This window comes from Pristis pectinata, chromosome 33 (assembly GCF_009764475.1).
Source record: "Pristis pectinata isolate sPriPec2 chromosome 33, sPriPec2.1.pri, whole genome shotgun sequence".
Taxonomy (NCBI): domain Eukaryota; kingdom Metazoa; phylum Chordata; class Chondrichthyes; order Rhinopristiformes; family Pristidae; genus Pristis; species Pristis pectinata.
In genome coordinates this window covers 9329285-9356097 of record NC_067437.1, presented here as the reverse complement: position 1 = coordinate 9356097, position 26813 = coordinate 9329285, and the positions used below count along the sequence as shown (strand labels likewise).

Sequence of the window (26813 nt, the reverse complement as noted above, 5' to 3'; positions counted from 1 at the left end):
ATCCCTTTGCCTCCACTGATGCTGTTTGACCCACTGAATTCCTCCAGTGGTTTATTTTGTTCCAGCATCCAGAGTTAGATTTTTCTATTCTCATTGAAATAAATGCTGGTAAGGAAATACTGTGAAAAGTATGCCATGGACATTTAATATCCATCAACAAGAGCAGATCTCAGATTCGTCTAAGACTGCACCATTGACAGAACAGCCCACTCTCAACCTCTGGGAGTGCCAACCTCTGTAGTGCAGGTCTCCGCAGCAAGGACCTAGAGCAATGACCAACATTGGTATTGGTTTAGTATTGTCACTTGTACCAAGGTACAGTGAAAAACTTGTCTTGCATACCGATCATACAGGTCAATTCATTACCACAGTGCAGTTACATTGAGTTAGTACAGAGTGCATTGAGGTAGTACAGGTAAAAACCATAACAGTACAGAGTAAAGTGTCACAGCTACAAAGTAAAATGTCTCAGCTACAGAGGAAGTGAAGTGCAGGTAGATAATAAGTGCAAGGTCATTACAAAGTAGATTGTGAGGTCAAGAGTCCACCTCATTGTATATGGGAACTGTTCAATAGTCTTATCACAGCAGGATAGACGCTGTCCTTGAGCCTGGTGGTAGCCTGGAACCCAACATAGCGAGTCGTGGCTGATAAGACAGGATGGTTTCCAGCTCTCAGATAGTAATGGATACTTGAACAATGAGCAGTCAGTTAAGGAATATGTTGGAAATCAAATCGAAATGACATTTTTCCAACCAATGCCCGTCAACAGCCCTTTCTAAGGAGTGCAATGTATGGGGTTTTATGCATTTTATCCCGAAGATGAACATGGGACGATCAGCAAGGGCAGGCACCACATCCCCAGCCGCTGGCTTCCACGTGCGAAAATGCTCAGCATCCTCTGATGGGGCCCACGTGTGACTGTTCAATGTTTCCTGCCGGACCCCCCTTGGCCAATCACCTTCTGCTCAGGAGGCGGTGTCCCCGTCACTCCCCGCCTCCTTTACCTCGATCGACAGAGAAAGCACCCAATCAGCTTCCCCACTCGGAGGCGCGCCCTCTCCGATGGACAGGCAATGGACAAGCCGCTTTTCCCCGGATTGACGTGTGGATGGGCCAATCGATGCTTCCAGCCCCTCAGCGGACGGTAGCTGTGCGCATGACGCGCCCTGGAATGGCACACCCGCTGTCCAGTGACCTCCGAGCAAACGTGACAGCAAGCCAATAAAGAACCGAGGGGGGCGGGCCCAGGCTGCCGTTTGGGTATAAAAGGCCGGATGAATATGACGGCACCTCTTTCACAAGATGGCCGAATGCATGGAGGTGAGTGTTGTGGCGGGGGGAGGAGGGGGGGATTGGATGCGGGAACCGGAGGGAATAGGCGCCCCTGCTTCTTCACTCAGTAAAAGTGCGGCAGCTCAGCCCGGGCGCGGGGGAGCGGCGGGGCAGGGAGGCGGGGGCCTGGCCGGTGGGAGGGGCGGCGGCAGCTCAGTGGATCGTTCGAGGCGGGACGGCGCGGCGGCAAAATGGCGGCGGCGTGCGGCCGGGCCCCTGGTTACCGTTCCCGGGGGGATGGGGGGGGGGGGGGGGGTTGGTGGTGGGTGATGGAGGGGCCTTGGGGGCTGAACAACTAATTTCTGGCCGGTTGGGAGCAGATGAGAGATCCCCCCAACCCCGTCCCTGCCCCGCCCACCCGAGAGGCTTTGGTGGTGGTGGTGGGGGGGTTTGATGTAAAATGCGTGAGGGCCTGAAGGCGAGTGAAGCCCCCTCCGCTCATTCCCCCCCGTACCCTCTCCACGAACTGGGTTCTTCCCTTGCCCCAGAGGCATAGCAACGTCTCCCACTCCCATCCCACGCACCGGGGCTCTCCCTTCCCCCCTCAGAAATACAGCAACGTTTCCCCTGCCCGCCCGACTACGAGCCTAGAGCACCACCACCACGTTTTTCCCAGTGAAGGTCGTCCGGTCCGGGCTGCTAACCCATCAGTGTGCGTAGCCTTGTCCACCCATCTCTCGCCCCCTCCTCCACACGGCATTGCCCGCCTCACCTCCCCTCCCCTCCCCCTGCCTGCCCACCTCCCACTCTCCTGCTGACCCCCCCCCACCCATGCTGCCTGATCACCTCCCCCTTCGCTGACCCCCCCCACCCATGCTGCCTGATCACCTCCCCCTCTCGCTGACCCCCCCACCCATGCTGCCTGATCACCTCCCCTCTCGCTGACCCCCCCCCACCCATGCTGCCTGATCACCTCCCCTCTCGCTGATCCCCCCCACCCATGCTGCTGATCACCTCCCCTCTCGCTGATCCCCCCCACCCATGCTGCCTGATCACCTCCCCTCTCGCCTGATCCCCCCCAACCATGCTGCCTGATCACCTCCCCTCTCGCTGATCCCCCCACCCATGCTGCCTGATCACCTCCCCTCTCGCTGATCCCCCCACCCATGCTGCCCTGATCACCTCCCCTCTCGCTGATCCCCCCCACCCATGCTGCCTGATCACCTCCCCTCTCGCTGATCCCCCCCACCCATGCTGCCTGATCACCTCCCCTCTCGCTGATCCCCCCACCCATGCTGCCTGATCACCTCCCCTCTCGCTGATCCCCCCACCCATGCTGCCTGATCACCTCCCCTCTCGCTGACCCCCCCACCACCATGCTGCCTGATCACCTCCCCTCTCGCCTGACCCCCCCACCCATGCTGCCTGATCACCTCCCTCTCGTGACACCACCACCCCCCCCCCCCAACTGCTGCCTGACCTCTTTTCCCCCCCCCCCCCCACCCTGTTGGCCATCCTCCTCCCCTTCCTGCTGTCCCTGCCCCACTCCCCCTGACCTCACATGCTGTTCTCCCACCTTCCCACCCACCTTCCACTGCTGAGCCAGCTCTCCCTCCTCTGCCCCCACGTTGCCCATCCTGCCCTTCCTGCATGCCCACCTGCACCCCTTTTCTATGCCCACTTCTTGTTGTCCTACATGCCCACTTACACCACCCCCTCCCATCATCCCTCTCTTGCATGCTGAGCCCATTCTCAGTGCCTATGCATACACCCAAGCCCTTCCCCCTCCACGTCCACGCACACAAATGCTTCATCCCTCTGCATCACACCCCTGCATTTGACACTCTGGAACACCATGACTCGTTCACAGTTTAATCTTCCAATTGTGAACACAGTTTATTTTATGTAATTTCTTTATAGTCAAGTATCATTCCAGTTAATATTATATTCCATTCCCTTGCTCCCACTCAGATCCTTTAAGGTATCATGCCTGGGAACATGCAGATTATGTTTGTTATCTAAATTGCTTCTTTTTAGTATAGTTGCAGTGTAACTACTATCCCCTTGCACTTGTTTCACTGTATGTGAAGGTCAGCATTTCAGTTTGCCTTTTTGACTATTTCAGTACCTGTTAATGACACTTCTGTTCTATGTACATGGACTCCCAAGTCTCTGTGGTCTCCTATTTATAGCTTTTCACCATTTAGAAAGTGCTGTCTGATTATTTTCTTGGATGACCTCATCTTTGCCAACATTGAAAAATGTTTGCCAGCTTTGTGTGCCCATTAATCTATCAGTATCACTATGTGTGTTCGCCCTACTCTACGACTGTTTTATAACTGCGCAGTATGAATACAGAACTTGTGGCCCATCCAGTCTGTGCTGTCTGTAACCACCCATTTGCACTAATTCTACAATAATCCCATTTTATTCTCCTCACAATCCCATCAGTTTCTCTCAGATTCTGCCACTCAACTACAAAATGGCGAGAAATTTACAATAGCCAATTGGCTTAGCAATCCGTACATCTTGGGCAGTGGGGAGGAAACCCACAGGGTGTCACAGGAAAAGGCAGCAGTGGAGGTCAGAATCGAACCTAGGTTTCTGGAATCTCTTATCTCCAGGTTTCTGGACCTGTGTGACAGCAGCATTGCTCACTGCGCTACCGTCCTGCCCCAAATTGTTATCAGAAAGTTCATTGCTGAATTTGTTATGGATGTTATTTATAATTGCAGATCTAATGTGGATTTTTGCAAGATGCCACCTGTCAAATCAAGCCATTTTGAGTACTTTTTCATCAGTCCTATTCTGTTGCTTTTAGTGAATTTTATAGCTAGATCAATAATTTGAATTCGATTCCATGAGTTTTAGCTTTGTCTTGTGAAGTTTGTATAAATAGCATCCTTTGGAAATTCCCCTGTTAACTGTCTGTGGTGTGTGACCTGCCCTTTATAAATCCATACTGCCTTCTAATTAGCTGAAATTTTTTAATATGTTTAGGTGCCCATGTCTCTAAGAATCTAATTAGTAAATATTCTCCCCAAGAAATTTGGGCTAAAACAGTGGACAATACACCGGTCCAAAAGAGCAGCACAAATCGAGAGAACTTCCAAAAATTATAGTAGGGAGATCTGCAATGTTCCTACTTGCTTAACCCACAAGAAGGAAAATGTCTGGTACTGCGCATTTAGCTGTTTAGTGCTGTTATTTTTTCATTACTACTTTGTTCAGTTTTGCTGAATCCTCTTCCCAAATCCAGAATTATCTAATGCACATAGTGCTTATTATTCCTCTAATACAAAAGCTGATGAAGTAATAATTTAACATATTCTGCATTTTATCTGTTTCTATCTTCAGTGACATGGCTAAGGGCCTCGTGTTATTCCTGGCCACTCTCTTTTCTCTAATGTAATTAAAAATTGGGTTGATTTTGAGGTACTTTTGATTTTATTGTTTTAGGAGTTAAATTTTTGAATGTCCTTGTATCAGAATTGAATTTTAATGGCTTGAATTGTGTATCCCTTACTATTGCTGATGTCCCTCTATGCTTTATAGCGGTATTACCAAAATAAATGAAACGCTGAGCTATGTAATCATCCATTAGGGAGGTGAAATAGAAGAAGAGGTTTAGAAAGGGAATTCCTGAGTTGGCATGAGGCAAAGGATATCGGTCCAAAATGTCAGCTGTCCATTTCCCTGCACTGATGCTGCCTGGTCCATTGAGTCCCTCCAGCATTTTGCTTTTTTTTTTCTTCCTGAGTTAGAATGTTTGGCAGTTGAAGTGCCAACTGGGGTTGGAGCAATTTTGGAGGTGGCTTAGTAAGCCAAAATGGCCAAAGTGCATGAATTTGGGAGGGGGTTGTAGAACTTGTAGAAATGAGAAGTATGACGAGAAGACTCCATGGAGGGATTTGACAATGAGGAAAATTTTAAAATCAAGCCAATATCTTCTGTAGTAGTTTGGGAATGTGAATTTTTCTCATGGAAAACCCAAGATTATGGTCAATCCTTTCTCGGCCTGACGTGCATTCAATTTGACTTCAGGTTACCTCACTCCCTGGTGCTCCAGATGGCAGTGCAGCAGCCAAGGCTGAGGCTGAGGACATGACCTCCAAGGATTATTACTTCGACTCCTATGCGCACTTTGGAATTCATGAGGTGAGGAGTTAGACTTGATCGTGATTGTTCAAATAACCAAAAGGATAATGTTAATATCAGCTGCAAGTCTATACCAAGCACACTCTTCTTCCCTGCTCAAAATTTCATGGGTTCCTGTGCTATAGAAATCCATTCTTATTCTCCTGCATTATATTGAGGGACTGCTGCACTGTCAGAAATATTTTGCTGATGAGATATTAAGCTGAGGCCCTATCTGCATTTTTAGATGGGTGAAAAAGGTCCCACAGGAGTTGGGTTATTATCTTTGGTGTACTGGCTAGTATGTATTCCTTAGACCGATCAATGTTTTTTTTTAGGGTGTTTAATTATGGGGCTAGCAGGAGCTTGCATTGTGAATATTGGTTCTCATGTTTCTTATATTATATCAGTGACTGTATTTGAAAAGTACCTCATTGATCTTGAAGCCCTTTGAGATGATGGTGTGAAAGTTAGTGCATGGATGCAAATGTGCCTCTGTGAAGGAAAGTGATTTCTAGTCTTGATGTTTGCTAGAATACCTTTATTTAGCCTATCACTTGATATGACGTTAACTTGGACCGTGATAAGGTAACTTGGCTAACTGGGAGGTTTTGGTTCCTGGCTCTTGTTTTCTTGTAGTGAGATCACGACCAAATGTCCGTAGCCGGGTGTTGCACTTTGTTGCAAGAGGATTTGAGTGCAAGCATAGAAGTATCTTGCTCTAATTATAAGGTCTTGGTGACATTATGTCTGAAATATTGTGCACAGGTCTGGTCGCCTTACCCAATGAAGGATATAGTTGTGATAAAGGGATGCAGCCAAGGTTCACCAGAATTCCCGCAGTGGTGTTTCTGTTGAATGAGGAGAAATCGGACCGACTTGGCCTATGCTCTCCAGAGTTTAAAAGAATGTAATCTCAATGAAATGTACAATATTCTTATGGGGCTTGATGGGAGATGTGGGGGTTATGTTTCACCTGGTCAGAATATCCAGGATCAGGGGTCACTGTCTCAGAATAGGGGGTTGGCCATTCAGGGCAGAGATGAGAAGAAATCTCTTCCCCCGTTGGGTAGTGTGTCTTTGGAATTCACTTCCCAGGAGAGCTGTGGAGACTAGTGCTGAGTATATTAATGACAAGATCTATAGATTATTGGATATCCAGGGATATGGGATGCAGGGAAGTGGTACTGGGGAGAAAGATCGGCTGTGGTTTCATTGAATAGTGGAGCTGTCATGAGGGGTTGAATGATCTGCTCCTGTTTCTTCATGTTCTTATTGTACCTTCGAGGGTAAATTTGGAGTCTGCCTAATTCATTTCAGCATTTGAAGCTGGCAGCAGCAAAGAAGCCTGTGTTCGGTTTGGGAAAGGGTCTAAGCTGGGTCCCTAGCACTAAGAACCTTTTCTGACTTTCTCAATGGTTTTCTCTTCTCCCATCACAGGAAATGCTGAAGGATGAGGTTCGCACTTTGACCTACAGAAACTCCATGTACCACAACAAGCACCTCTTCAAGGATAAGATAGTCCTGGATGTGGGAAGTGGGACTGGCATCCTGTGTATGTTTGCAGCAAAGGCTGGTGCTAAGAAGGTTATTGGGGTAAGGATCATGCCTAATCTATCTTGAGCTAGCCTCATTTGAAGGCACTTCTAGCTGTCTTTTATATGTGATGTTAAAACAAGGCTCTGTACGTTCTTAGCACTACTGAAGATAGTCTTCTGGTGTCTTCAAGAATTGTATCCAAATTGCTTTGTGTAATTTTTAAGCAAAGGACCACAATAAATATTTATTGGTGAACTGTTACTTTGAAGTCAGGGTGACTGTGCCAACCTTGCTAAGTGAACCCCAGTAGCACTAGGATATGTGGCTTGTCATAGTTGGCAGTTCATAACCAGTGGACACTATGCATCCAAAGGATTTTGGGGGAAGAGGCACCTGTTTGGCAGACTGTGCTAAAAAATGGTGAGCAAGAATTAAGCTAATCAAATGTCCCCATGTTTGGGGAAGTTTTGTCTCTGCCTATTTTCCAGTGTTCTTTGGTTAGTGTTTGGCGTGCTTGTTCATGAATGACCCATCAGTCCAATGCTCAGCCGTACCTGATTTTACAGGGATACGTTGTCCTTCTGAATAACGATCATGATGAAGAATGGGTGTTCTAGTTGCATGTTTTGAATTTTTGCATTTAACATCTTTTTCATTCAAGACTTTAATTTGTGTCAGTTGTTTGTGTTTTGATTTTGCTAGATTAAAAAATTTTTTTTTAAATGACAGATTGAGTGCTCCAATATCTCGGAATACGCTGAGAAGATAATCAAAGCAAACAACCTAAACCATGGTGAGGATCCACAATACAGGGGCTCCCTGGGTTACGGATGACCTGACTTACGGAAATCTGACTTCATGCAAATCCTGCCATACGTGTTTAAAGCTCTTTCCAAGATGATAATGTTTTGTGGTCATTATTAACTAGATACAGTGTATATTTCATTAGGTTAATTATGGCTAATATTGGTGAATATTTGATAGTGAATGTATATAACATGTACAGAGAGCAAATAGATATGGGTAGCTATAGAAAATGGGCATTTCTGACTTGCGGAGAAATCGGTTTGCGGATTGTTCTTGAGAATGGAACCCTTCTGTAACCTGGGGACTGCCTGTGTTGTGCTTGTGCACTACGTTTTGTCTGCATTGTAAAGCTTTTAAAGACAAAATAAATACTTTATTTATTCTGGAAATGCCAGTTCGTAGACCAGCAGCTTGGTACCTAGCCAAGAGCTGGTGTGCTAATTGTGGGTATGGGTTTATAGATGGGACTGTCTTTTCTCAAATGGTGTGGTGGGTGGCATCACTTAATTGATTGGAGCAGGGCAGGTTTCCCTCCCTGCTTAGCTAAATAGACATCACAAAAAATTACTTTTGATATGATACTGCCCATGTTTACAGGTGCTTTATAAAATGAAAGGCAATATTCCAAGCAAGATGTGCAGGGATGAGGAGCAAGGCTGGGGAGATTGAATGTTGTTAGTAAGGTTTTTTTTTGCGGGGAGGGGGCGGGGGGTGTGTGGTTTAATTACGAGTTAAACAAAGTATGTAAATTGGATATGTTTTGGAAGGCAGGAATCCAGGGCCAGGAAGATTTGGAACACTAGCATGAGAGGTTCCAAGTGACAAACCAATGGAATAGAGAAAAAAATTGTTTCAAGTGTGGAGCGTATGTTTAAAATCTAGAAGTTAAATTTGGCCCTCGAACTGTTTGGGAGATGCATACTGAGACAATGAAGGGTGTAGCCAAGTGAAACTGCTACCTTGCAAATCCTTGGCTTTTTTTGTGTGTCTCTAGGTTTGGAAAAGTCTGCTTTATACTGTTGTCATAAGATCCATCTGTTGAGATTAGTATCCTGATGCATGTGGTCAATGAGATTGTGAAATTGACTATTATTTGTAACTCTTGGGTCATCAGGGTGCATCATGACACTGATGTTATAAAATTCTCTGACTGGTATTTGCACAGTCTTAGTTGCTGACTTCACTTTGGTACAGCTTATTTCTCTCATTTAAAGAAGTAGAACTTGTCTGAAGTTACAGCATCCTCCGCTCTAAAAGCAGGTTAGTTTCTCAAACATGGTGCCAAAATAAAGTTAGTTGCTTAATAGTAGAACCACTGCAATCTTAAACTAGATCTGAGTTTGATTTTTGTTCATTACTCTAATGGTAGATTTCCATCTGTCACGATATAGATGTGTGTCAGTTGTATCCTGTGACTAAGCCTAGATTACAAGTGCATTTCTGTACTTCCTAGCAGATGTTTCTAGGCAACTACCATCCTAGCAATCAGGTCTGTTATAGGTAAATGTGGGCTAAAATCAGCAATGACCCTGGGGCTAGGTTCCCCTTTTATTTTTCTCTTCACCTGATGCTCAGTCTTTCTATTTCACAAATTCTGGTAGGGTAGAATTACATAATTTGGCAGGGACAGGGAAAGTTTGTAGCTTGTGAACATATTTATTACTCTTTTCTGTTTCAGTTATCACTATAATCAAGGCAAGGTGGAGGAAGTAGACTTGCCTGTGGAGAAGGTGGACATTATCATCAGTGAGTGGATGGGCTACTGTCTGTTTATGAGTCGATGTTGAACACGGTTATCTACGCACGGGACAAGTGGCTGGTATGTCTCGAGTCAATTGGAAAGCAGAGTAATGCTGTGTGAATTCTAGCTTTACAATTCTAGAACATGAATTCTAGTGAATTGTGTGAATACCAATGGTCTGGCTACTTAACATGGAAGCAGCAATCAAGTGAAGAGCATGTGTCAACTAGATTTTGCCCCGTTTCCCTCATCTCCTGCTTCAGACATAATGACTCTGCTCCATTCTGCTTTCATAAATCACAGAATGATGCAGCACAGAAGGAGGCTCTTTGACTCTTCAAGTCCATGGTGGTTCACTGAAATGTCAGTTCAGTAGTTCCACTCCCTTGCATTCCCTGTGGTCCTACAATTTTACTTTCTCAGGTATTATTCTGATTCCCTTGAATTATGAAATCCATGATTGAATCTGCCTCTACCACTCTTGTCAGGCAGTAGATTCAAGATGGAAACACAAGAGACTGCAGATGCTGAAATCTGGAGCAACAAACAAGATGTTGAAGGAACTCAGTGGGTCAGGCAGCATCTGTGGAGGGAAACAGACAGTTGACATTTTAGGTTGAGATGCTTCATTTGGACTGGATGAAGGGTCTTGACCTGAAACATCGACTGTCTGTTTCCCTCCACAGATGCTGCCTGACCCACTGAGTGCATTCAAGATGCTGATCACCTGCATTTTAACAAAAAGTTTTTCCTTCATTGCCCTTTTGCCAATTGCCTTAAATTTGTGCCCTTGGGCTTCTGAATTCTCCACTAATGTGGATAGTTTTGTCTGACTGCATGCCTCATTATTTTCAGCACCTCCATGTTTCCTGTTAACCTTCATTGCTCTAAGAAGAATAATCACAACTTCTCCTGCTTTGCAACACAAGGCCTTCATCACCAGAACCCTTTCCAATATGCTCTTCCTAATAGAGGTGGCCAGAGAGTGCAATGCTCGATTGTGGCTGTGCAGATTGAAGAACGTTTATAAAGCTTTATTTTCTGCTGAGATTTCATTACACCGTGTTGCAGAGGTTTGGCCCCAAGGCACAGCTTCCATTGATACCTTGCTTGCATGGAAGACTACACCAAGAATGTTGGTTGGATTGTTGACTGAAAGCTGTGGTGTACATCAGACCTCATGGAAGCTATCCAGCTGTCATTGCGGCTGGTCCTAAGGTAGTTTAGTTATCCATTTGCCAGCCTTGGTGAATGAATGTAACTGTTTACACCAGTTCAAATTTTCTTGAGAGTAAAAAGTTGAGCATTTGCCTATACATGAATTAAAAATAATGTTGTATTTGAATGAATTGGTATTTTAGTTCTTTACTTTGATCAAACAAAGTATAGAACTTGTCTGTGATGCTTTAAGTGCAAGTGTGTCTTTTCTACCACACTTGAGATTTAATGGATTTTTAGTTTATCAGTACTCATTGAGGTTATAAGCCAAGATTGTAGTTTAGACTTAACACCTCAATGTGCAACATATGCAGTGCCTACCCCAGTGTTGTGCAGGTAGAGTTGGACTTTTGCGCAATGTTTATTTTTCACTGATTTAAAATGTCCCTTTTTCAGCGACCAGATGGCCTGATTTCCCTGACCGGGCTGCTTTATACGTCACAAGCCATTGAAGATAGACAGTACAAGGATTATAAAATCCACTGTAAGTTTACAAAGTGATCTGTATTTTATAGTGTTAAAGATGTGTACTGCCATTGAGGTACTGCTGAAATATATCCACTGTAATAATATTTTTTTTAAAAGCTAATTTATGCATAGCTAACTCTACACAAGTTGCAACTAGGGATGGGAATTTTGATTAATGCTAGCACTAAAAATATTCAAGTACTTGATCCAAAAGCTCATTTAGCCTACCTTCCTGTACTGTGCTCATTAGTAGATGAGACGGGCCAACAAATTGTGGGTCACTGTCGCCAACGGTGTCTGCAAGTAAAATCCCACCCATTTACAAGATTGCTTGACAGTCAAAACTTTCCAATTTATCTGAGGGGTATACTTTGAATGTTCACGTTCATTGAAACATACAGTTTTAAGAGTGCTTGAGTATAGAAGACTGTGTGATCTCTGATTCTTGAAGGGAAATTCCTTGCCAACAACTGGTCAATATGGCATTTTTGATACTACAGCAGTATACAGCGGGGTTGCCAGCCTGCATTGTGCTCAAGTCTCTCAAGTACGTCATCTTGCAAGGATGCTTCAGTGGATATTGGGATACTTTAATCATACAGCATTTACTTCTGGATTAATAAGGGCTCTGGTACTAATCAAAAAAAATACCCCCGGAGAGGTAATTTTGGGGGAGAATTGATGCTGTTAGTGTACAGTGTTGAGGGCTGATTTAATGTCTGAATAAGATTATTAAAGGATGCTATTCGGTATTCCTACAGGAAAATGCTATCTTCTGGGAGATTTGAGCACAAGAATTGAAAGTCTCAGAGTTGTAGGTGGCATGATTAGTAAGTTTGTGATTGTCCACCACACCATCAATTTTGGGTCAGTGAATAAGGTTGTCTAAGGCTACAACGGGATCTAGATCACTGGGGAAAATAGGCTGAGGAATGACAGATGGAATTTAGCTTGGACAAGTGCAAAAGTGATGCATTTTAGGAGGTTAGACTAGGGGACGATGTACACAGTGAATGACGGGGACATGGGAGTTTTGTAGAACAGAGACACCCATGGATACAAGTACATAGTTCCCTGAAAGTGGTGACACGGGCAGACAAAGTGGTGAAGAAGGTGTATAGCACACGCCTTCATTGGACAAGGCATGGAGTACAAGAGTTGGGATGTCAGTTTTATTTGTACAAGATGTTGGTGAGGTAGCACCTGGAATATTGTGTGCCATTCTGGTCACCATACTATAGGAAGGATGTGATTAAGCTAGAGAGGTTGCAGAAAAGATTCATGAGGATGTTGCCAGGACTGAAAGGCTTAAGTTATAAGGAGAGACTGGATAGGCTGGGACTGTTTTCCCTGGAGTGAAAGGAGGCTGAGGGGTGACCTTAGAGGTGCATAAAATCATGAGGGGCATGGATAAGGTGAATGGTCAGTCTTTTTCCCCAGGTAGGGGAGTCTAAAATCAGAGGGCATAGGTTTTATGGTGGGAAGGGAAAAATTTAAAGGGGATGTGATGGCAAGTTTTTCTAAATAAGCTGGATACAGTTACAATGTTTTAAAAGATGTTTGGGCAGTTTCATGAATAGGAAAGATTAAGGAATATGGGCCAAATACAGCCAAATGGGACTTGCTCAAGAAGACACCTTAATTGGGCTGGAGGACCTGTTTCCGTGCTGTGTGACTCTATAAATACAGCATTTAAGGGTGAAATTAAATATTTTTTCCCCATCAAGTGAAATCTGGACATTGTCCCTTGCCTGAAAAGTTATCATTGGTTAAAGTCATTGACTTTGAGATTTTCAGATAATATAGAATGTGGAACAAGTGTACAAAAACAGAATTGGGGTAGAGGATTAAACGATGAAATGATCCTTGTATGGCTAAACAGCCTAAATGCCAGTTTTTGTCCATGGTGCACAGACATCCACAATGGAGGTTTAATACTGGAACTGATGGGTGATGTTTTGTAATGTGTGATTTAATTTTGTTAGTGTTGAGCTTCTGGTTGTTCGTGCACAAGCTGGTTATTTGCATCTACTGTGCCTAGGAAAGAATTTGAATGTTATTACAGAACAGTGAGGTTTTAAGTTTGGGACTTGAGGACAGGGTGAATCTGTGAGGGTAGAATTTTATAGTTAGTGGTAACCTGTCCCTTCCCCCTGCAGGGTGGGAGAATGTCTACGGTTTTGATATGTCCTGTATCAAGGATGTGGCCATCAAGGAACCACTGGTGGATGTGGTGGATCCCAAGCAGCTGGTAACCAATGCCTGTCTCATCAAGGTTTGTATGTGTGTTTGTTGCATTTGTACTTTCCTCTGGGGTGGGGTGGGGTGGGAGTGTACAGCTAAGTGGATTAGTGGAACTTCGCACATCAGAGAGCAGTGGACATAGGAAAAGTTTAAGGGAAATGGTTGTGTTCTACTCTTGTATGACGATCTGCCAGCAATCAGAAGGCTTCAGCCTGGCTGGAGTTACATAAGGTGTTGGGGAGGTGGGGCTGGGTGTAGCAGAGTATATTTCTATAGTTCCACTACTGAATTCTCTTTCCATTCAGGAGGTGGACATTTACACAGTGAAAGTAGATGACCTGTCCTTCACATCACCTTTCTGCCTTCAAGTCACACGCAATGACTACATCCACGCACTAGTGGCGTATTTCAACATCGAGTTCACCCGTTGCCACAAGAGGACAGGATTCTCGACAGGTAACGTCTAAAGGAAGCTTTGGGGACCTTTTGTCATTTCAGCCTGGCTGAGATTTTGAAACTGCATTGTACTGGGTGGGGAAGATAAAACACTTCAAAGCTGCTGGCCGAATTCTCATTGTTTTTAAATGACTTCCAAATTTCGCCACTTACAGCCCTTGCAACTTTGCCATCTCTGACCTTTAATCCTTACAAACTTCCCTATCACTCTTGCCTTCTCCACACCCTACAATCTATGCATTTCTTTCTACATCCCTGACTTCAATCTCCACTGTGGAGCATACCGTTAGTTGTCTAAGCCCAACCTTTTAACGTTTTCCAGCCTTCTTTGCTCCCTAATTTGGGACGGTGGTAAACATATGAATTAAAGCAGGCCACTCGGCCCCTTAAGCCTGCTTCACCATTTAGTAAAATCATGGCTGATCAGATTGTAACCTCAGCTTTTGCTCCCTCTGTTTTCTGGTCCCAGATCTCAGCTGTGAAGTTTTTGTGCAGCATTTCTTGCTTCTGTGCTTTATGCAGACATGCTACAAGTTGTGTGGTTCCTGTGTGAGGACATATGATCATCCAGTTCAGTTGATAGTGATGTTACCAAGTAAACTGTCTCACTACTGTCTGTTAGTGCAGAATATTTGTGCCACTGGTATAACCTGCCTGTTTAATTGCAGCCCCTGATGCCCCTTACACTCACTGGAAACAGACAGTTTTCTATATGGATGACTATTTGACAGTCAAACGAGGCGAGGAAATCTTTGGAACTGTTGGTATGAAACCCAACGCCAAGAACAATGTAAGTGTAGAAAGTATCACAGTATGCACACATTACAGCTGCACCCTATTTGGAGTACAGAGCAAATAACACAAGATATAGAGGTGCTGGAAAAGGTGCCAAATAATATATTACAAGGATATTGCCTGAACTGAGCCTTTGCCCTAGGGTCTGAAATGAGGAATGTTGTTGGCCTGGAACCTCTCCTGTTCATCCAAGTGAGCAGTAGCATTGGCAACGAGCATGGGAATGTTATTTATAGTGAGCACTGGGTAACTTTCTGTACTTAGCAAGAATTTATAGACACAGGAGTAGGCCGATCCTCTGTCCATTTTGCCCACATTCCTTGATTTGATTCCCTCTGTATCCAGAAAACTGATCTGTCTTGAATATATTCAGTGTCTGAACATCTGCAGCTCTCTGGTGGAGAGAATTCCAAAGGTTTGCAATCCACTGAATGAAGACATTTCTTATTCCTAATTAGCTGATCCCTTGTACTGAGATTGGCTGTTGGTACATTCACCATTAGGTGGTGGGAAGGAACTGCCTCTCTGCTTTATCAAGCTTTTAAGCAACTTGTATATTTCAACAAGATGGGGGCAAAAATATTAACATGTGCAACTTTTTTCCCCTCAGCGAGATCTTGACTTCACCGTTGACATTGAATTCAAAGGCCAGCTGTGTGACATGTCCAGTTCCATCGACTACAAGATGCGTTAGATCCACCTCTACCCACCCCTCCAGCCATACGCACCGTCCACGTCGTACCATTTGCAGGCTCGATTGCAACTACTGTAGTATCCGATATGTAGATAATCTTGTTTTCAAAGGAAACTGTTATTTGGTTGTGTGACTGACCTGTCCTTCTCCACATTGGTTGACATCCATCGGCATAGCGACTGGGCTGTGGAGTGGTGGGAGAAAGAGAAGTCGTCTAGAATAATAGTTGCCACTTGAGTTACTATGGAACCATTCTTACGCTGCTTTACTGTTTTTGTTTGCTTTTCAAACAGAAACATTTTAATGCAAATGTCTGATTCTGGTCTATCTTTGTGGGGGAGGGGGTTGGTTAAGATTAGATCTAGGTTATCCCGTGAATTGAGCTGTGATTTTTTTTAAAGGAATGGTACTTTAGTTTTCTGCGAATTCTCTAATTTGACAAATCATTCATCCATCAACAAAGCAGTTCTGGCACATCTTTACAAGTGGATCTTAATTCTGCGTACTCTTTTAATAACTTATTTGGGACCTTGTTACTGTTTGGAGAACTTGTCTCTAGTGGAGTGCATCTCAATATGCAGTAATGTTAAGAAGGATGTTACTGCAGTAACAATCTTCAGAGAGAAGGTGGCAGAATCTAAGTGTAAACTGTGAGATCTCAAACCCTATCTGGGCAAATGCAGTTGGCTTGAGGAAGCTGTTCTTGGTGGTTGCTAGTCATTTTCTGACTTGTTTCCAGAGGTGCACCTGCCATTTCTGTTGTGCCTTTTTTTCTCTATTTTTTTGTTAGTGGTAACATCTTGTGTCAAAATTTGACTTGCTACAAGGCACTCAATCATTAACAGGGTCATCATGTCCTGAGATTGAGCAGCTGCTGATTTCCTGGTCCCTCTGATTAGTTGTCTCCATCCCCTTTTTAAAAGTATCTCAGTATAACTAAATTTATTTTTAAGGTCTTGAAATCAAATGATTTTTCTAGTGACTTGCCCATCCAGTAAATCGTCAACATTTTGAAATTCTTCCACATGCGTTTTGTTACAGAAGCTTTAAGTTTGGTGTTTCTCAAGGAATTGCTTCGTAACCTTTTAGCAGTAATTTAGTGACTCAAGTCTGTTGATCTACTCATTTATCCTGTGCACGAGGCTCTTGCTCATAGAGCCTCCAGGTCTGAATGTCTATGATGAAGGCTTGTGACAGTGTGCTTGTCTTTCACATTGCAAGAGTTATGTTACTGTGAAATTTGGCACAGCCAAGCCAGAGGTTTCATAATCATAACTACCTTTAGCAAATCAGACACTTGGTTAATTGGGGTTTGTTGCATAGTTAATTGGGTCATCTGTTCTGAAACTCGGGAAGAGGAAAGAAAATTTTGAAGTTGCTTTGAACAGGGAGGTTCTGTTTAAACATTTCCTGGTAGTGGATCCTTGGTGCCTCATAAAATTTCCACTATGCAGAGAATTGTTTAGAAACCAGAAGAGAAATAGTTATGCTTCCCTCCTTTCTCCCAACACCCTGAGAAAATCACCTCTCTTTTCCTCCCAACAAAGTGTACTTGTGTTTGGCAGGTAATGGTTGTAGCAGGTGGGGAGCTTAATTTTTAAAAAACATTGCAAGTGACGACTCCAGCATACACTAGGGGTTGTAACCTGTGAAATTAAAAATGAATCATCGTTTCTTTAAAACTTGAACAGTTATCATTTCAGCATAATCCAGTCTCAGTTAATGCAGCATTTGGGTGAAGAAATGGGGTTTTGTTATTTTGGCACATGAGACAAGTTTTTGGCTTAAAACACTAATGTTTTTTTCCCCCTTCTTTCCAACTGGCCTGTACTGTTTCAAGAGCCAGCCTTAAAGGTGGATGTCATTTATGATGGGTGATTTCATCACCCAACCCTCCATTGAATGCATGCACACTAAAAACATGTTTTACCTTTCCAGCAGGTGCTTCCTGAATGTGACCAATGTTGACAAGCTCCCCTGCGTGTGGTGACAGTGTCCACTTTTGCTTGTCTGCACTCCAAGCCAGAGCCCTGGCTGACTTATAACTTTCTACCTGTTACAACTTCAAGTGGCTTGAGCTAAATTTAACCCCACTCCTTCCTTGCCCCCCCCCCCCCCCCACAATGTGCTGCTTATCTTCATTGAGTTTTGCATAGACGTGTGGCTCTATACTATATCAGTGTTGTGCAACTACCGAGTTAAACCAGTGCCAGTTCCAAAATAATCCTGTCACTTTATATTGGGCAAGACTGTTCTAGGGCACCATATCACTGGTGCAGATGCTTGTGACCAATTGTGCTGGGGAGGGTGGGAGTGGGGTGGGGTGGGGGGGGGGGGGAGGTGTATGGGTGGAGGGTGGGGGTTGGGGGAGGAAGAGGGGGTTGATGGTGTTAGTTGAAGCTGGTTGACTACATTTTTCAGTGCAAGCCTGGCCTATTAAGCTTGCTCAACAGGTCTGAAAATGAAATTAGAAACTCTTTGGAATCTTGAGTGCTGCCTTGCTACAGGTTTTCTTGATGTGTGGATATAGTGTTTTGGATATGGACAACATGATATCCAAAGACTGCGACCAAGCTTTGAATTGACTGCCAGGAATGCTGCTTAGACACTGCCAACCAAGGCATCATTCAATGAGTTGATCTGCAGTGGGAAGCTGGCAGCATTTACTTACTGGGGTGCAATCGTGCATGTCCAGTGTTAACTGAGCCAAGACCAGGGTTGTTTAGTGGGCTGCTGTGATGGCTCTGTGAATTGCCTATAATTCCTTCTGAAACCAGGATCAGGCAAATTTTCATCAGGACAAATTGGAAGCAGGGCTGTAGTATCAGATGACGTTTGAATTGGGCCTGGGAACCTGAGGAATGGGTTGTGCACTGCAGCCACAATATGCTTGGGATTCCTTTTTCACAGGGAGAAGGAACTTCATTCCCCACTCCGAGCTTTAAAGGGGCAGTTGCATTTTGAAAGCTTTGTTGCAGTCATGACTTGTACTCAAAATCTTTTTAAGTATTAGTGCATTGGGACTGTCATGTTGGTCTTTTAAACCCCCAAAATACCAACTGGCAAACATTGTGGCTGTGTAGTAAATTATGTTTGTTTTTTTTATATATGGTGACATTCATTGAGAATAAAAATTTGACTTTACCCTCTTGTAAAAGTCTTTCTTTGTTCCAAGGAGCAAATAATAAACGTCTTCCCTGCTTATGAACACCCCATTCATGTACACAAGTGTTTGGGAGACTTGCAGGATGGATGGACCAGCTGCTGGGAGCACATTTCCATGTGCCTTATCCATGCAGAGTTGCAGCTGGTTGAGCAGATGCAAAGGGCTGAGCAGATTTGCTTACTCACTCAGAGGCCTGCTCTTCCTGTGACTGCTCACTCTCTTGTTTGATGCTCTCTCGCACAGTTGTTCATTTCTGACTGGCAAACAGTTCTTGGGAACCAAACCCTGTTGTAACCTGGGGACATACTGTAACTTAAAGTTTCTCTGTGGATGGATCTGTGTATTCCTAGCACTTCATTTTGTCCAAATGTACCTGGTCATGTAGATGTTCTACACTAATTATCCACTCAATTCTGCTCATTCAGAAATCAAATTAGAGCCATCAACTGCTTTAACTGGAAAACAAGTTGGTGGAGAATTGACAGTAAACTGATGCTATACCCTATTCCACATATTAGAAGTTATTCAGTGAAGTAACATTACTGCCAAGAGTTTCAGGAAAAGCAGGGTTATCACCCTTTTAATCATGTCAAAATTAATACTGAGTACACAAAGATCTATTGTAGTATTAACAAGTTAAATCAGCCAATGTTTACATAATGAAGTGTTGAATCTACATATGCTGGAAATCTGAAATCATGGAGCATCATTTACCTTAAACACTAACACTCCAGATGTTACCTAACCTAAGTAGTTACTTTTTTTTCTGGTGATTGAAGGCAAGAACCTTTTCATTAGCAAGGTCTCACATTGATTAACTCCTACACAAAGTTTGCCTTATTGCTCAAGCAAAGGATGTTGGCCAAGACTATACCCATCCATTCAAAATATGAAAGTGCTGGGCAAGACCATGCACTGGTTTGATTTTCCTTGCAGTTTCTGCAGCATTGGTTCAAAGTCACCTTAAGGGTAAGTAGTCTGCAGAGTTCTGAGGATGAATGACTGAGAATGCACACAATACATCTGGTGCTCAATAACAAATGAGAATTATTTCAAAAGTTCCATTAGGTGGGATCTAGAACAGCCAAGACTGGATTTGTTCAGCGCATCAAATATTATGACAAAACGATTACTTAATCCCCTTGAGTTTCATTGGTCAGAGGGATGGAAAGAACAAAGCTCTTTTTAAAAAAAAAGTATGCACTAATATAGTGCTATCCAAAAAATTTATGCTCATTCAAAGGCTCCAATAAAAGTGAAATCCGTTTTTATTAAAGATACATAAATGCAACTTCTGCACTGAAAAATTTAAATACAAGTCACTCTTTAGATCTGCATGTAGAATTCTGCCATAAAACCCAGTGAGGTTGGACTAATACTTTTCCATTATTGTGATCCACAAGTCAAGGGTGTATCACTTCTCCAGAGGTGCATAGTTCAGGAGTTTCTCAATCAGGTCAACGTGGGAGAGGAGCATCCGTCTACAGCAATATCGCTTCAGGCCCAATGCGTCCAGTGCATCACTAGAAACAAATAGCCCACCATGAATAACAAATTGATTCCACTTCATGAAGGAACAAATTAGGACACGTTACAGGGACTAGCGTCATAGTCTCTCAAGTACAGACAGGCAAAGGTAGGAAGAATTTAACTCGCAGAAGTATAGAAAAGGGAACAGAAGTGACAGCTGACAGGTATGCAAGGAAGTCAACAGCTGAGAAAAACAGAAGTCGTAACAGAAGCACTGGTGTGGAAGGTGGTATGATCAGAATAAATTTCACAAACTGAGGAAATGGAATGAAATCTTAACATAAATCAAGATGGGAGGAAGTGTAGTCAAGATATTTGTGACAATCCGGAGACTGAATATTGGCCACTAATCTATCTTCTGAAATGGAGGTACAATCACTTAAATAGGGATAGGCTGCCATATAGTCCCTCAAACTTGATCCACCTTTCATAGATCACAAATGCTATTAATCTAAATTCCATTCTTGCCCAATCTCCCACATGTGGTACAAAAATATTGTCACTTATATTTAAAGACTCAATCACTGATCAAGATTCACGATTGGGGGAGGGGGGGGGAAGGACAGAGGAGGAGGGGGAAGGGAGGAGGGGGAAGGGAAGGGAGGAGGGGGAAGGGGGTGGGAGGAGGGGGACAGAGGAGGAGGGGCTGGGAGAAGAGGAGGGGATGGATGGGGATGGGGAGGGGGATGGATGGGGATGGGGAGGGGGATGGATGGGGATGGGGAGGGGATGGATGGGGAGGGGGATGGATGGGGATGGGGAGGGGGATGGGGAGGGGAGGGGATGGGGGAGGGGAGGGGGAGGGGATGGGAGGGGATGGGGATGGGGAGGGGATGGAGGAGGGGGGATGGAGGAGGGGGATGGAGGAGGGGGGATGGAGGAGGGGGGATGGAGGAGGAGGGAGGGAGGAGGGGAGGGAGGAGGGGAGGGAGGGGGGAGGGGGGGAGGAGAGGAGGGGAGGGGGGAGGGGAGGAGGAGGGGAGGGAGGGGGGAGCGGGAGGGGGGGGGGGAGGGGGAGGAGGAGGGGGGGAGGAGGGGGGAGGGGGGAGAGGGAGGAGGGGGGAGGAGGGGGATGAGGGGGGGAGGGGAGGAGGGGGGGGGAGGAGGGGAGGGGGAGAGGGGGAGGAGGGGGAGGGAGGGAGGAGGGGAGGGGGAGGGGGGGGGGAGGAGGGGGGTGGGGGGGAGGGGGAGGGATGAGGGGAGGGTGGAAGCTCCCGAGCCGGCCCCGAACCTGCCGTAACTCACCCCTCGGTATATTCGGCCTGCAGCAGGCCCAGGTAGGCCTCCCACTTGTTGCCGACAAACCTTGCCACAAGTGAAACACCGCACGGGGATGATATCATCCTGCGCTGAGGTCGGTGCCGCCCCGCCCGGTGAACAACCCCCGAACTCGGCCGCCGCGGCCCGAATGGCTGCTGGTGATCAGCGGCGGGAGTTGTGTGCGCATGCGCCACAGGCGGCCACGTGACTCTGACTCCCCACGTGCCGCGTGCGTAACACTCGGCATGTGCCATTGGGACGGACCCCCCTTGTGTGACACTCTGCGCATGTGCCGCGGGGAAAACCCCGATGAGTTGCACCGTGGAAGCACCAGAGGGCGCCACTACTCAACATGTCAGGCGGAGGAGAGAGGGAGCAGGGATCTGGGGGAAATCAGGGATGGGAGGGGGATGTCAGGGATCTGAGGGGGAAATCAGGGATGGGAGGGGGATACCAGGGATCTGAGGGGGAAATCAGGGATGGGAGGGGGATGTCAGGGATCTGAGGGGGAAATCAGGGATGGGAGAGGGATATCAGGGATCTGAGGGGGAAATCAGGGATGGGAGGGGGATAGCAGGGATCTGGGGGGAAATCAGGGATGGGAGGGGGATGTCAGGGATCTGAGGGGGAAATCAGGGATGGGAGGGGGATGTCAGGGATCTGAGGGGAAATCAGGGATGGGAGGGGGATATCAGGGATCTGAGGGGGAAATCAGGGATGGGAGGGGGATGTCAGGGATCTGAGGGGGAAATCAGGGATGGGAGGGGGATGTCAGGGATCTGAGGGGGAAATCAGGGATGGGAGGGGGATATCAGGGATGGGAGGGGAAATCAGGGATGGGAGGGGGATATCAGGGATCTGAGGGGGAAATCAGGGATGGGAGGGGGATATCAGGGATCTGAGGGGGAAATCAGGGATGGGAGGGGGATGTCAGGGATCTGAGGGGAAATCAGGGATGGGAGGGGGATGTCAGGGATCTGGGGGAACTCTGGGATGGGAGGGGGAAATCAGGGATGGGAGGGGGAAATCTGGGATGGGAGGGGGAAATCAGGGATCTGAGGGGGAAATCAGGGATAGGGATATCAGGGATCTGAGGGGGAAATCAGGGATGGGAGGGGGATATCAGGGATGTGAGGGAGAGAGGGGTCACAGTACAGGGCAGGAATTGGGGAATAGGAGGGGAGATGGCAGGGGGATTTAGGAAAGACAGAATGAGGTGTAATTAGGAGACACAAGAGACTGCAGACGCTGGAATCTGGAGCAACACACAGTCTGCTGGAGGAACTCAAGTGGGTCGAGCAGCAGTTGGTGGGGAGAGAGAAACTGTCGACGTTTCGGGTCCAAACCCTGAAACGTCGACTGATGCAATTAGGGACTGGGAGAAAGAATAAATGAATATGGGGAATGGGAAGTGGAATTGGGAGGGAATTGGGAAATAGATGGAATGAGGGATTTGAAAAAGGGAATTAAGGGGTTTGGGGAGGAAGGGGTAATTGGGAGGGGAATTAGAGACTGGGGAAGGAATACGGTTAAAGAAATTAACAGCAAGCAAGTAGCAGAAGGAATGTGAGAAGGGAATGTGGACACTGCGTTGGATCAGACAAAGGGAGACTGAAATACTGAATCCACGGGACAAGAAAGTGGGTCAAAGGAAAGAGGGCTGGAGTGGGAAACGGGGAAATAAAACGGAGCAGGGTGAAGGAAAATAAACCACGGCTCTCTGCAGTTAGGTAGAATTCCCCATTGTTTATACAACGTGTGTTGAAATAACGAAGTGGATGACATGGGTTAAAAGGAGAGATTTTTATGTTAAAAAAAAGCTATTCAGGGTGAATTTATTGGCGAGGATTTAATATGCGAATATGAAATGATGAGAGGGGCGGAAAATTTCAGAGATTAACGTTCGAAGTTCAATCTGTACGGGACCAGGGAATAAAATCCTGCTCCCCAGAGTTTACCACATCATAAATATTCCATTCGGAGACCGTTTGTTAAACCTTACACGAAAAATACTCATTCCTCAAAACTCGACCTTCTTACTGAATCGTCTCATTAAACATTTTTCTTGGTCTAAACACATACCCACCCCTTTTCTAAACATTTAGTTTTTTTGTATACATTTTTGTAATTTTTCAGCTTCTGGATTCCATTTTATTAGTTTTATTTCTTTGGAAACTATTTACTACGTTTCTTCTGAAGACACTTTAGATGAACTTTTTCCTGGAAAGTTGCCCCTGATTTTTCAAACTCCCAATGCTCCCAACCAACAACTTTCCAAGTTATTTCATTGCCCCCCGCCCCCCATGTCCTTAAACATCGAGGTTGAATTTGTTTAAATTCCCACCCACTTCCGCTTGTCTATAACTCAAGCCAGTGAAGGTACAACCCCAGACCCTTAGCAGCCTCTCTGCCGAGAAGGGAAACAGCGGGACTCGCTCTGAACAACCTCGGAAAAATCAACGCAAAGCTGCCTTCTAGAACCTGGGAGCTGCAAGTAAGCCAGTAACTGTTTACATAAAATAGCTCTACTTGTGTTTGCGGGGGTTGTGAATGATAACTGTGCTTGATTCTTAGACCAGCTTCACCAGGGTGCAAGTCAGAAGTAAAAGTTAAAATGTGGGAACTGGAACAGTCTTTAATCTGCTGACTGTCGTTTAAACCAGCTCACTGTGGCAAACCCAACCTCTCCCACTTAGTCCCAGGACGAGTAACTTGTCCTGTCTGTATTGACTGGAAGCAGAGAGAGAGGCTGATGTTGACGGATAAACCCGAGTTTAAAAAAAATGTTTTTCTTTGGCTTATTTTAAACATTCCCAAAGCGCCTTACAGCCAACAGAAGACTTTTTCCAAGTCTGGTCACTGCTATAACGTGAGGCAGCCAATTCTGCGCACAGCAAGATTCCACAAACTGCAAAATAATATCTCAGGGAAAGAAAAGCGCAAAATACTAGAAATATTTGGGCAGGAACTGTGGAAGTTGTGCGGGTAGAATTGTCTCTCATTGTGGTTTTGTTTTTGTACTAATGTCTTGTTTTGCAGTCTTTTTGTCCTTCACTGTCTTGTATAATTTATATGTTCAGTGTGTTGTTTGAATCTACGTGCCTGTGATGTTGCTGCAAGCAAGTTTTTCATTGTAGCTGTACCTCACCGTACTTGTGCACATGACAATAAACTCGAGAGAGAGAAACAGAGTTAACACTTAAGGTCAGTGACCTTTCATCAGAAATTCATGGAGTCATACTGTACGTCAGGCCCAGAGTCCTTCCCAACCATCAGGTTCTACACTAATCCCATTTTATTCTCCCCACATTCCCATCAACTTCCCCCCAGGTTCTCCCACTCACCTGCACGCTCGGGACAATTAGCCTGTCATTCCCAAACTCTTTAGGATGTGGGAGGGATCCAGAGCGGGTCACAGGGAGAATGTGCAAACTCCAAACAGACTGCGCCGGAGGTCAAGAATTTTTTACCCAACAAGTGTGATTGGGAACGGGTAGGTGGATGCAGATTCAATAGGAACTTCCAAAGACTGTTTAATAAATACTTTGAAAAGGAACAAGTTTGCAAGGCTTTGGGGTGGGAGCATCCTTGGCATTCTTCCCATTCACGTTTCCCTGCCCCATTCCCTTAGTCCTTCGATTTCCCTGCAACCAGAGTGCTCTTTCAACGAGCTGACACAGGTACGATGGGTCAAGGAACCATTCCTCGACCCATCCTGAAGAATTGAGGAATCAATGCCATTCCTCAATTCTTCAGGAGCCTGAAGACCCACACTCAACAATTCAGGAACAGCTTCTTCCCCTCCACCATCAGATTTCTGAACAGTCCATGAATCCATTGGTATTGGTTTATTATTGTCACTTGTACTGAGGTACAGTGAAAAACTTGTCTTGCATACCGATCGTACAGGTCAATTCATTACACAGTGCAGTTACATTGAGTCAGTACAGAGTGCATTGAGGCAGTACAGGTAAAAACAATAACAGTACAGAGTAAAGTGTCACCACTACAGAGAAAGTGCAGTGCAATAAGGTGCAAGGTCACAACAAGGTAGATCGTGAGGTCGTAGTCCATCTCATTGTATAAGGGAACCGTTCAATAGTCTTATCACAGTGGGGTAGGAGCTGTCCTTAAGTCTGGTGGTACGTGCGCTCAGGCTCCTTTATCTTCTGCGCGATGGAAGAGGAGAGAAGAGAGAATGTCCCGTGAACACTACCTCATTATTCCTTTTTTTGCATTAATTATTTATCTTTGTAATTTATAATGTCTTGCACTGTGCTGCTGCCGCAAAACGAGTTTCATGTCATATGTCAGTGATAATAAATCTGATTCTGATTCTTCTGATAATTCTCAGTGTGAAGCTGCTGGGGAATCATTGCAACACAAGCAGGCCATAGTTCTTAAAGTTGGTTTTTGGCAATAGTTCCGACTTCGTCTCATCCTTGGGATCATTAATTGAATCCCAACTATCTGATGTACAGAGGGACCTTGGGGTACAAGTCCATAGCTCCCTGAAAGTGGCAAAATAAGTAGATCGAGTGGTAAGGAAGGTGTATGGCATAAGACAAGATATCTTTATTAGTCACATGTACATCGAAACACACAGTGAAATGCATCTTTTGCGCAGAGTGTTCTGGGGGCAGCCCGCAAGTGTCGCCACGCTTCAGGCGCCAACATAGCACGCCCACAACTTCCTAACCCGTACGTCTTTGGAATGTGGGAGGAAACCGGAGCACTCAGAGGAAACCCACGCAGTCACGGGGAGAACATACAAACTCCTTACAGACAGTGGCCGGAATTGAACCCAGGTTGCTGGCGCTGTAAAGCATTACACTAACCACTACACTACTGTGCTTGCCTTCGTCGATCAGAGCTTTGAGTATAAGAGTTGGGAAGTCATATCGCAGCAGTATATAAAACTTTGTTATATCACATTTGTGTGTAATTCCGGTCGCCCTGTTACAGGAAGGATGTGGCAGCTTTGGAGAGGGGGCAGAAGAGGTTCACCAGGATGCTGCCTGGATTAGAGAGTATTGTCTATAAGGAGAGATTGGACAAACTTGGATGGTATTCTCTGGAGCGTCGGAGGCTGAGGGGGAGACCTGATAGAAGTCTGTAAAATTGTGTGAGGCAAAAATAGGATAGACAGTCAGTCTTTGTCCCAGAGTAGAAAAGGTGAGAGGGGGAAAGTCTAAAGGAGATGTGAAGGATCAAGTTTTTTACCCAGAGAGTGGTGGGTGCCTGGAACACAGGGGATGGTGGTGGAAGCAGACATGGCATTTACAGGGCACTTAGACAGGCACATGAACGTGCAGGAAATGGAGGGATACAGATCATGTGGGATTAGTTTGGATCGGCATTATGGTCAGCACAGACAACACTGGCCGAAGGGCCTGTTCCTGTGCTGTACTGTTCCAGGTTTGATCCATCCCATGGGTACCTATGGCCCCTAAGGGGTGAGGAACAGTAGAGGTATCAATGGG

The 26813-nt window shown here is 45.4% G+C and overlaps 3 protein-coding genes across 3 annotated transcripts in view; 2 read left to right on the top strand and 1 right to left on the bottom strand.

Annotated features, from left to right (window-relative positions):
* The first annotated feature begins 1272 nt into the window (after nucleotides 1-1272).
* Nucleotides 1273-18518, top strand: prmt1 (protein arginine methyltransferase 1). The gene is given in 14 exon segments (XM_052042955.1): nucleotides 1273-1323; nucleotides 5320-5433; nucleotides 6853-7008; nucleotides 7681-7744; nucleotides 9437-9448; nucleotides 9451-9525; nucleotides 9528-9577; nucleotides 11114-11126; nucleotides 11129-11160; nucleotides 11162-11201; nucleotides 13345-13460; nucleotides 13735-13885; nucleotides 14554-14675; nucleotides 15291-18518. Coding segments are annotated over 14 exon segments (1047 nt in total). The 5' UTR covers nucleotides 1273-1305; the 3' UTR covers nucleotides 15375-18518.
* A 1272-nt stretch (nucleotides 18519-19790) lies between these two features.
* On the bottom strand, nucleotides 19791-21492 carry LOC127585412 (DNA-directed RNA polymerases I, II, and III subunit RPABC5-like; the record flags this gene model as incomplete). Its single annotated transcript, XM_052042836.1, is given in 3 exon segments — nucleotides 19791-20063; nucleotides 21316-21371; nucleotides 21373-21492. Coding segments are annotated over 3 exon segments (285 nt in total), but the record flags the coding sequence as incomplete, so codon positions are not given.
* Nucleotides 21493-23721: 2229 nt separating this feature from the next.
* The window catches only part of LOC127585620 (tetraspanin-4-like), a 40693-nt gene continuing 37601 nt past the window's right edge, over nucleotides 23722-26813 (top strand). The window contains exon 1 of the mRNA XM_052043227.1: nucleotides 23722-23824. The gene's annotated coding sequence lies outside the window, so the exon portion shown is untranslated. The remainder of the gene's footprint in view (nucleotides 23825-26813) is intronic.